The 11583-nt window shown below is 43.9% G+C and overlaps 1 protein-coding gene across 1 annotated transcript in view; it reads right to left on the bottom strand.

The window, feature by feature from the left end:
• CUNH17orf67 (chromosome unknown C17orf67 homolog) overlaps positions 1 to 2609 on the bottom strand; it is an 18582-nt gene extending 15973 nt beyond the window's left edge. The window contains exons 1-2 of the mRNA XM_035027374.1: positions 2555 to 2609; positions 1290 to 1390 (exon numbers count right to left, since the gene is read on the bottom strand). Of these exons, the coding sequence (XP_034883265.1) occupies positions 1290 to 1390; positions 2555 to 2609 (156 nt within the window). The remainder of the gene's footprint in view (positions 1 to 1289; positions 1391 to 2554) is intronic.
• Positions 2610 to 11583: the final 8974 nt, after the last annotated feature.

Below are 11583 nucleotides of genomic sequence, written 5' to 3'. Positions count from 1 at the left end.
AGGAAGGAAGGAAGGAAGGAAGGAAGGAAGGAAGGAAGGAAGGAAGGGAAGCCATATTCACTCTTGACAGCCTGAAGTCCCTGACTCATTTCTAAGCCACGCTGTATAACAGCCATTCATTGACTTCTCTGTGTCTGCTACCAACTCTGAGCAGAATTCCAGGCAACAGTCTCTGCAGCTTGCCTGGTCCCCGGTACGTAATACTCAAAGGAGTAGTTACTGTTTGTTGAGTATGATTATAAGTGCCTTACTAGGAATTCCTTTACTTCATCCTTATAAAGTAGTTATTTTATGTTATTATTCAGAATAATAACATTATAAGAATGTAAGCAATATTCATTGTTACCCCATCTTATAGACAAGACTCCAGAGGTACAGGAACATGAGGAGTGGCACCCAAGTTCACACGGGTAGAAAAGGGGGAGCCTCGCCCACACAGTCTGACCCAGGGCCAGCACTCTTCTGCACTGTGCAATACCGCTTCTTTTTTTTCTTTTTTTTTTTTTTAAGATTTTATTTATTTATTCATGAGAGACAGAGAGAGAGAGAGAGGCAGAGGGAGAAGCAGGCTCCCAAGGAGCAGGGAGCCCGATGCGGGGCTCGATCCCAGGACCCTGGGATCATGACCTGAGCTGAAGGCAGACGCTCAACCATCTGAGCCACCCAAGCGCCCCTTTTTTCTATTTAATACTGCATCTGAATAAGAGACTTTTATATGAGCTGATCCTGGTAAAAATACCAGGGATACCAGTACTCCTGCCCCAGGATGGGGAGACAAGCCAGGCCAGGGCCAGCAGGGTCTGACTGCACCCACCACAAGTCACAAAGTGAAGGCAGGGACGGTGTCCTGGTTCAGAAAGACGAGGCAGATGGACACCATAGACCCAGAGGGCAGGCCTGAGGCTAAAGACCGAAATCAGCGGCGCGAGGTGAGGGCAGAACCCCACAGGCAGCAGGGCAGAGGGTCTGCCTGTCCAGACAGAGCTCGGTTGGCTGAGGATGCTGGTCTGGCTTGCTGGTCACCCAGGAGAAGGGGGGAAGATGCGGTCGGCACCAGCTACAACACACAGCTCCCTAGCATCCCGTTCAGGGGTGACATCCCGCAGCCCAAGGGAGATCCTGGGACTCTGGCCATCAGCCCCACTGTGTGCATTGTAAATACTGTGTGCAGAGCAGGCAAGCGGGGCTGGCCCCTCTGGAGGAGAAAAGGCATGAGGAAAAGGTTGAGCTCCCCATGAGCAGGGCAGCGATGGCCCCTTCCCTGCAAGTAACGGGACACCTGCACTCACCCGCATGGGCTCGTCAGGGAAGCCGGGTTTGCTGGGCCTGTCCTGGCGTCGGGACCTGAGGAGCTGCTTGGCCTGCTTTTCCGTCAGAATCGGGGAGGACCCTGAAAAAGCCAGGAAGGGGCCTGAGGGACTCTCGGCACACCTGCGCATGCTCCAGCTCACAGGCCAAGACCAAGGATTTGCAAGTTCAATTTCGGTCAAACACAAAAGTTCTTTCACAGGGACCTGTCCCAAAGGACATGGCATTCCAGAGGGCTCCGGGAAGAATTCTGAATTGTTCCTGACATGGGAAACCGAGAACAAAAGCTGCACAACTTAGACTTAACCTATTGCAATGGTGCGTTTCTTAAAAAGTGGGAGCTAATTTAATGAATATGGGGGTTTTCTTTTCCTTCTTTTTTAAGTCATCTCTCTACCCAACGTGGGGCTTGAACTCATGACGCTGAGACCAAGAGTCCCACACTCTACCAACTAAGCCAGCCAGATGCCCCTGGATAAGTTTTTTAAAACATATTTTCCTCAGTTCCCTGGTCAATATGTTTCTTGTCCCTTAAGTTTGCTTTGATGGGTTTTTTTCTTTAAATCCCCAAAACACTAAATCAACTAAAACTTGTTATTGGAAGATTCTCCATGAGAACAAGATTGTGTTAAACTTGATAATCACACGGGATCCCTCAAAGAAGATATTATGATAATAAAATTATATTGTTTATAATCAAACATAAACTCCAAATGATATCATCACATAAAAGTCTGTGAAGTCTTGATGATCTCATATGAACTCTAAAAGATGATACAGTTGGGGCGCCTGGGTGGCTCAGTCAGTCAACCGTCTGCCTTTGGCTCAGGTCATGATCCCAGGGTCCTGGGATCGAGCCCCGCATCAGGCTCCCTGCTTAGTGGGGAGTCTGCTTCTCCCTCTGCCCTTCCCCTCTGCTCGTGCTCTCTCTCTGGCTCTCTCTGACTTTCTCTCAGATAAATAAATAAATAAAATCTCTAAAAAATAATAAAATAAAATAAAAGATGGTATAGTTAAAGATTTATCAGCATTTCTGAGAATTAATATTCAAGCACATTTAAAGATTTTAAAAAATAATCTATCTCTAACGATAGCAATTCTGGGAGTCTGCTCTTGGCAGGGGGAGCATTGAATTATCATATATTACCTATTCTTTGACATGAAAAAAAATTTTAAACATAAAATAGACTTACTCCAGTTTATCATGTCAGCAGAGAAACAGGCCATTTTCAGAGTGGATACTCACCTGTGAAGCAAGTCAGTAAGGTAAGGAAGAGGACGAGCACAAAAAGCTTCTCCATCCTGCCTTGGTTCCTGTCTCAGCCTCTTGCAGAATGAATGCCCCCGCCCCCGCCGCCCCAATGGGCCAGCCTACTTGGAGGAAGCCATGTCCAGCCCCAGGCTTGTTTACACTGTGACTAACTACATTTACGGTATGATGCTAAGTGCATCTGACTCTGAGTTTTTAGTATGACCACTAAACTATTTTCCTCTGAATCCCTGTCAATTTTCATCCTGAGCAAGGAAATTACCCCTCTGTGATGTGAATTTCAGTGCATGAATTTGAGAAAGCAACACTGATACTCGCTTCATTTAAACAGACACAGCTGGGGTGCCTGGGTGGCTCAGTCGTTAAGCGTCTGCCTTCGGCTCAGGTCATGATCCCAATGATCCCAGGGTCCTGGGATCGAGCCCCGCATCAGGCTCCCTGCTCCGCGGGAAGCCTGCTTCTCCCTCTCCCATTCCCCCTGCTTGTATTCCCTCTTTCGCTGTGTCTCTCTCTGTCAAATAAATAAATAAAATCTTTAAAAAAATAAAAAATAAAATAAAAAAATAAACAGACACAGCTACATCATACAGGAGTTTGTGAGAGTCTGTAGCTTCCGAGTATGCTCCTACTGTTTGCATCTCTTTCATTAATCACCTCTTACATTTGTCCATTGTATGGCATTTCTCCAAAGTCGGTTCACCAATTTGATTTGACCTTCCTGAGAGTTTTAAAGGTAGGCGGGGAAATTGGCAAGGGGCACAGCAAAGGGGAAATTTTTTTTCAGCTGACAGTGGAGCCAGAAAGACCAGGGTTCATGTCCTGGCTTCACCTCTTTCTAGCAACGTAACCTTCAGTAAATCCTTACCCTTCCTGAAACTCGGTTTCCTCCCTATCTTGTGGGTGTGATTAAAGATGAGGGATAAGCGGCAGCCAGCACCAGTAAGGACGTGAGGTTTGGAAAGACGGAACCATGATCAAGTTCACACATTATGGATGCTGAAGTCAAGCCAAACTCTTCAGTCTTTAAAGGCCACTGCTCTTCCCATTATGCCCAAAACGGCCTCCCACAACAGGCCCTCAGTAAGGGGGGTAAGCAGTCCCCACTCCGGACTTAAGGTTATTTTTGTAAAGACAATAAAATCTCAGTAAGCTGACACCCTTTTGAGTTCAAATCATCTATAAATATTACATAAAGAAATGATCAAATATGTTTTTGGTTTTTTTTTAAAGAGTTTATTTGACAGAGAGAGACATAGCGAGAGCAGGAACACAAGCAGGGGGAGTGGGAGAGGGAGAAGCAGGCCTCCCGCTGAGCAGGGAGCCCAATGCAGGGCTCGATCCCAGGACCCCGGGATCATGACCTGGGCCAAAGGCAGACGCTTAACTGACTGAGCCACCCAGGCGCCCCAAATATGTTCTTAAAATATGTCTGGAAGGTATGTGGCATTTATGGGGATGATATCCTCAATTCAGAGAAACGATCCGCTGTTTCTGGGATCACTTGGCCAGCTCAAAGGAAAATAATGCCCCCTCTGTAGTTGTCCGAATTAATGCTAATGTTGCGTAACTGATATTGAACCTAAATGCTCTGCCTACTCTGTTGGTATAAAGACAGCTTGAACAAACTGTAAACAAGGGGGGAAAATCATGCATTGTCAGCAAAGTTGCTCAGAGTTAGATCTTTGGTTTTATGCTCTCTGTCCCTATTAACCATCCTTCTATTTTTATATAGTTTTCAGTAACTGAGGAATTTTAGGAACATTATTTTAGGAATAGATATTTGTCATATTAAACATCTTGGGGTTTTTTATGTGCATTGTCAAATTTTTCATTGCTTTTGCTCTTTGTGGTTGGAATTGAACACTAACTGTATTGTTTTGTTATATCAAATAAATACCTTCAGTGGACCAGAAAAAGAAAATTTATACCTAGTCAGAGATTTCTAATGTGTCCAATGTAAATTTGCTAGAAAAGTATTTTTTAAATTCAGTAATTTTTGTCCATATCAGCAGTGTTCAAAAAAAACATAATGCGAGCTACAGGTACAAGCCACATACATAATTTAAATTTTTCTAGTAGCCACATTTTTTAAAGTAAGAAACAGGTGAAATTTTTTTATATTCTATTTTATGTATCATGAAATGTCCAAAATATTATTATGTCGATATGTAAGGAAGCTAAGCAAATTATTAATGAGATATTTTGTTAGTTGTTTTATACCAAGCCTTCAAAACCTGGTATGTGTTTTTACACTCATGCATTTCAAGTGCTCAGTAGCCACATGTGGCCGGTGGCTACCATATTGGACAGCATGGGTCTAAATCCTTCTGTCTCTACGGCCACCACCTGATCTAGGCTCCTGTTACTCCTCACCCCGCTTCCAGCACCAGGCTCCCAACTGGTCTCCCAACTTCCCTTCCTGTTCACTTCCATCCATTCTGCATGCAGCAGCAATGGTGACCTACTTAAAACAGAAAATGGACCTCATCACTTCCCTAATTAAGAATCCTTTCTTGGGGGCGCCTGGGTGGCGCAGTCGTTAAGCGTCTGCCTTCGGCTCAGGCCACGATCCCAGGGTCCTGGGATCCAGCCCCGCGTCGGGCTCCCTGCTCCGCAGGAGGCCTGCTTCTCCCTCTCCCTCTCCTCCTGCTTGTGTTCCCTCTCTCACTGTGTCTCTCTCTGTCAAATAAAATCTTTAAAAAAAAAGAATCCTTTCTTGGGGCGTCCAGGTGGCGCTGTCAGTTAAGCGTCTGCCTTTGGCTCAGGTTGTGATCCCAGTGTCCTGGGATCGAACCCCATGTCATCATCATGGGGCTCCCTGCTCAGCGGGGAGCCTGCTTCTCCCTCTCCCTCGACCCCTCCCCTTACCCATGCTCTTTCTCTCTCTCTCAAATAAATAAATAAAATCTTAAAAAAAAAAAAAAAGAATCCTTTCTTCTCACTGGACTCAGAATAAAATCAGAATCCTTCCCATGCACCACAGGACCCTGTTACCTGCTGCCCTTTCCAGCCCCACTCCGACCACTCCCCTCTAGCTCACTGCAATCTAGCCACACTCAGTTATTTTCAACTTAACAAACTCTTTCCCACCTCAGCACCTTCACATATGCTCTTCCTCGCTCTTTTAATGGCCAGGTCCTTCTCATCCTTCAGGTTTTGATTTGAAAGCTCTCTTGCTCAGGCAAGCCTGCCTTTACCAACCTAATAAAGGTTCCCTGCCCCACCCCCCACCATTCCACTCCTTTCATAGCACTCACCATAATGTGTAAATACTGGTTTTGTTTACTTTTTAAAATCTGTCTCTTCCACTGGACTATAAGCTCTAAGGAACCGTGTATTACTTTTGTAATAAAAAAAAAAAAAGAGAGAGAGAAAAGGAACCCCTGGTGGACTGGAGAGGTGCTACTGGAGACAGTCAGGTGTCTGTATCCCACTGTGGGATGCTGGCTCGTCTCAGGGCAAGGGGCAGAGGGCTCTTCAGGTGTGATGGCTGGGCCATTTTTTTTTAAAGATTTTATTTCTTTATTTGAAAGAGAGAATGAGAGAGAGAGCATGAGAGGGGGGAGGATCAGAGGGAAAAGCAGACTCCCCGCTGAGCAGGGAGCCAGACGCAGGACTCGATCCTGGGACTCCAGGATCTTGACCTGAGCCAAAGGCAGTCACTTAACCAACTGAGCCATCCAGGCGCCCCTGGCTGGGCCATTCAAATGTCCCTCTGTCAATATTGTCCGAAAGGGGTAACTATAGGAAAACTGAAAGAGCAAGGTCACTTTGTAATGAGTGTCACTCAGGTGAGGAGAATTCTTTTCTACCCCCTACCCCTGATTCTCAGGGAAAGCATCAGACAGATCAATTAGGTGAATCTGCAGGACGCCCAGTTGAAGATGCAATTCCCAAAAACTCCACAAGGTGGCAGCCTAGAGAACAGAACCAGGGACAACCAAGGTCAGGGGGAAAAAACCTCAAGGCCACCAAGGTTAACTATTCTAGAAGTTGCCAGGAGTACCAGGGAATCCACTGGAGATGGAGAGATGGCACTGCTGTGCCTCGGACTGTTTTCCTAGGATTTTAATCAATCTCAAGGTCTTCATTAGATGCTGAGGCCTAGGAAAGCTGCCTTACCAATTCCCAGCAGAAAGAATGCTACCACCCATGTTCTCGGCATCCTAACATAACTGATATTTCCATTTGTGTGGGTTTCCCATCTCTTTGTAAAAGGAATTCTTGGGGTGCCTAGCTGGCTCAGTCAGCAGAGCATGCAACTCTTGTTCTCAGGGTTGTGAGTTTGAGCTCCACGTTGGGTGTAGAGATTACTTAAAAATAAAATCTTTAAAAAATAAAAAATAAATAAAAGGAATTCTCAAATTATACTGATGTTTAAGGATCGATGATAAACCTGACACCATCAAGCTCCTGACATCATCACACCAGATACTTTCTTAAAAGGAGAAGACAGTGGGGGCACCTGGGTGGCTCAGCCAGTTAAGCATCTGCCTTCAGTTCCTGTCATGATCCCAGGGTCCTGGGGTCGGGCTCCCTGCTCAGCGGGGAGTCTGCTTCTCCCTCTCCTTCTTCCCCTCCCCCTCATGCTCTCTTTGTCTCTCAAATAAATAAAGAAAATCTTTAAAAAAAAAAAGGATAAGATAGTGATTTCTTTATTTTAAGATTTATTTATTTATTGGAGAGTGTGTGTGAGCAGGGGAAGGGGCAGAGGGAGAGAATATCCAAGCAGACTCCCACTGAGCATGGAGCCCGACAAGGGGCTCAATCCTATGAGCCATGAGATCAGGACCCAAGCCGAAACCAAGAGTCAGATGCCCAACCGACTGAGGCACCCATGTGCCCCAAGACAGTGATTTCTAATTCTGTCAGCCAAAGAAACTTCAGAGACAAGGGAAACATCTTTAAAAACAAAAATAGAAACAAAAAAAAATTTATAGAAAGGTGCTGAATCTGTCCCAAGAGAATTATACTGTGTCCACTATCTTTAGGCCCAGAGTCAATTAAATAACTTCTAATATTCCTTTTTGTAGTTGTTTTCATTTTTTTTACTATCTACCTTCCCCACTAGACTACAAACTCTGTATTTTTACAGTATACATATAATTCTCTTATAATTTTTGTAATTGTCCCTCCATAAGCTGCACATGGACCCTACACATGTTCCTTTACAGGCATGTTATGCCCGCAGGTGTCAGGTGTGGGCAGGTACGGTGGGTGAGATCGTCCCCATCGACTCGTCACCACCACCACCACATATGTGTGCTCTTTGCCATATGACTTTGCAGTCCTGCCCTTTGACCTTGGGCTCAACCAAGGGACTTGCTTCAGACAATGGGGTGGTATCAGACACAGCACAAACAAGGGTACATGCCATGTGTTTGTGCACCTAGGTGCACCCTCTTGCATTTCTGTCATTGCTCCAAAAAGAGCTTCCCCCAGACCCCACTCTACCCCGCTTCAAGCTGAATCTCAGAATTAACTCAGATGGAAAGGAATCTGAGCAAGGAGTTCAGCCTACCTAGCAGTGGACCCACTCAACCCAGCCCCACTCAGCTCACCTGGCCTCCAGCCACCACAGCATGAAGCGCAGCCACCCATAACCTGCAGATCCTTAAGATTACATGTTGTTATTTTAAGCCACAGAGTCTAGGAGTGGTTTGTTACACAGCCTCACTCTGACAACAGCTAACCAATACAGGGGGTTCTTATGAGATGGGTAGTGTGTCCAAACCTGGGTGCTCTTGTGTCTAAGTGATTTATAGGGTCCTGACAGAAGCTTCACTCAAGAGTGAATGAAAATCTACTGTGTAGGCCATGTGGAATCATGGCCAAGATTGTGGAGCACAGAGTCATCAATGAATCCTGGCTCCGAAACTTAGTACCTGGGTTATAGTGAAGCTGTAATTGGGCAGACTTCTTGACTCTACAAATTACTGTGTATTCGTTTATAAGAAAAGAATAATAATTATAATATGACTTGCCTCTCAAGGTGTTTTGAGAACTTAAAAAAAGAAAATTAAAAATAATAATAAATAGAAAAGTTAATTTTAAAAATAAACTAATAAAAAAAGAGAAAGTTGGGCGCCTGGGTGGCTCAGTCAGCTAAGCGTCTGCCTTCGGCTCAGGTCATGATCCCAAGGTCCTGGGATTGAGCCCCGCATCGGGCTCCCTGCTCGGCGGGAAGCCTGCTTCTCCCTCTCCCACTCCCCCTGCTGGTGTTCCCTCTCTCGCTGTGTCTCTCTCTGTCAAATAAATAAATAAAATCTTAAAAAAAAAAAAAAAAAAGAGAGAAAGTATATGTAAAGTACTTGACAGATACAGGAAGGATCTAATCGTTGGAAACCCCTGTTATTATTGTTATTAGTAGCATGATTATTACTATTCCCCCTTCTCTTTGTGAAATCACCTTTGTTTATATTAGCACACCCATCCCATTCTAAGACACGTGATAGAAGGTCTATAAAACTGTTTTCAATGACCAAATGATACAAAGATTAATCAAACACATATTAAGATACATAATTCTATATATTGTTGAAATAAAAATCCATCTTTATTAGAAAAGAAAATATGGCCCCTTTTCAGTAGGAATTGATATCCCAGCTCTGTCTCCACACCCCATGCCCTTGGCTTCCCTTTTCATATCCTTGGTACTTCTACACAAATGCGCATCTTCCTGTTTGGAGTAGTAATACAATGGTAAGATGGTTTGGCCTTGGACAGGAGCCTTGCTGGCCTGTTGCATGCTGCCACAAGCGGGCTATAATTTCTGCTCTGGGTCCAGGACATTGGCCCCGACTTACGTCTGCCCAACAAGTAAGGACAGACAAGGTCAGCGTCGGATTCCCGATGGCCAGTGCCAGGCTGCCCTCCAACCTAAACAGGAACGACAGGGGCACTGGCAAAGTGTAAGAACGTACGGTGGTACAAATAAACACACTAGGGGAGGGGAGCATTGACCGAATAATTTGTGAAACCACTTCTAAGACTGCTGTCATATTACACTTCATTCAAGAAAGGGCTTCAGCTGGGAGAGAAAAACTCAATTCTTCTGGGGAAAAGATACTGAAGCTTGTGTTTTTCTCTGTGGGATCTCAGTTGGGACCATCAGCTTCAGAGAAATGAAGAGACACTCTGGCAGTGGTTCTCTAAACTTAAGCTACGTTAGAATCATCCGGAGGTTCATGAGACATCTGTGAAAGCAACTCACATGGAAGATGAAGACAAAGGAAACCAAAGGGAAAAGCAACGTGCAGCAATCAGAAACCATGCGAGGAGAGAAGGAGGGAAAAACTATCCAACACTATCCTCTGAGAGGCAAGAGAACGTTTCTGCTCCCATGAAACGTGAACAGGATGCTGTAAAAAAAAAAAAAAAAAGGAATATTCCAAAATCAAATCAACAAAAGTTCTTAGAAATTAAAAAATCAATAAAAAGGTCCAAAGACAGAGCTATGGAAATATTTTAGAAAAATAGAGCAAAATTGAGAGAGAGAGAATGAGAGAGAGAAAGGGGGATGGGAGAGGGCTTTAAAAAAAAAGCAAGAAAGAAAAAATATATATATATTTTTTCAAAATAGACTTTTTTTTAAAATATTTTATTTATTTATTCATAAGAGACAGACAGAGACAGAGAGGCAGGCTCCCCGCTGAGCAGGGAGCCCGATGCGGGACTCGATCCCAGGACCCCGGGATCACGACCTGAGCCGAAGGCAGACACTTAACAACTGAGCCACCCAGGCACCCAAAAATATATATATATTTTTTAAGATTTTATTTATTTATTCATGAGAGACAGAGAGAGAGAGAGAGAAGCAGAGGGAGAAGCAGGCTCCCAAGGAGCAGGGAGCCCGATGTGGGACTCGATCCCAGGACCCTGGGATCATGACCTGAGCGGAAGGCAAACGCTTAACCGTCTGAGCCGCCCAGGTGCCGGAAAAAATATTTTTAAAGAGAGGACATTTCTCCAGGTGAGTTGAAAACTTATGTCCATACAAAAACCTGCACACAGATGTCTATAGTTGCTTTATTCATAATGGCCAAATCTTGGAAACAAACAAGATGTCCTTCGATATGTAAATGGATCGTCGATAAACTGTGATAAATAATATTCCAGACAATGGAATAGTATTCAGCACTAAAAAGAAATGGGCTATTGGGGCGCCTGGGTGGCTCAGTCGGTTAAACATCCAATTCTTGGTTTAGGGCCAGGTAATGATCTCGGGGTCCTGAGGCGGAGCCCCATGTTGGGCTCTGCGATCAGCAGGGAGTCTGAGATTCTTTCCCCTCCTTCTCCCTCTGCCTCTCCTCCCCCACTCATGGGCGCACATGCTCTCTCTTTCTCTCTCAAATACATAAATAAAAAATCTTAAAAAAAAAAAAAGAGTGTCTTCTTCAGACGTGGTAATCTCTATTAATCTGCCCTCACACAGATAAATTTCCCAGATGATTTTCACTTAGGAAAGAAAGACTATAATTGTTTAAAAAAGAAACTTCCTTAAGCCTTAAACTGTTCATATTCTTTACCTAAATGTGAGAATCTGAGGAGATAAACCTAAACAGAGGAATTATATATCATAGCAAAATATTAGAAACAAAGAGCCAAAAACAGAGGTAAGGTTGCAACTGTGAACTGTCTTCATAGAATGGAATATTATGCAACTATTAAATACAAATTCATAAAAACGTTAAAAGTTATTGTGTAAATGAAAAAATAGCCAGACAGACAATATATCTACCATATAATCAAAATTACGTATAGAAAAAAGTAAACCACAGTTTCCATAGAAATTAATGAAAAAATGTGCCAAGATTTGCAAACACAGGTTGTCTTTGGGGTGAGAGATGGATGATTCTTCTTCCTTTTTTCTTTTCTACATTTTCCAAATGTTCTATAATGGGAATTTTTTTTTTAATCCCTCAATTTTTAAAAGCATATTCTTTGTTATGTTTTCAAATCGAAACTAAATTAAGGGCTCTGCCTCAGCTAGGAGCCACAGATGT

Source organism: Mirounga leonina, unplaced genomic scaffold (assembly GCF_011800145.1).
Source record: "Mirounga leonina isolate KUSES-001 unplaced genomic scaffold, KU_Mleo_1.0 Mir_200, whole genome shotgun sequence".
In the NCBI taxonomy this organism is placed as follows: domain Eukaryota; kingdom Metazoa; phylum Chordata; class Mammalia; order Carnivora; family Phocidae; genus Mirounga; species Mirounga leonina.
Note: the sequence above shows the minus strand (reverse complement) of the source record. Positions and strands in the feature narration are given on the sequence as shown.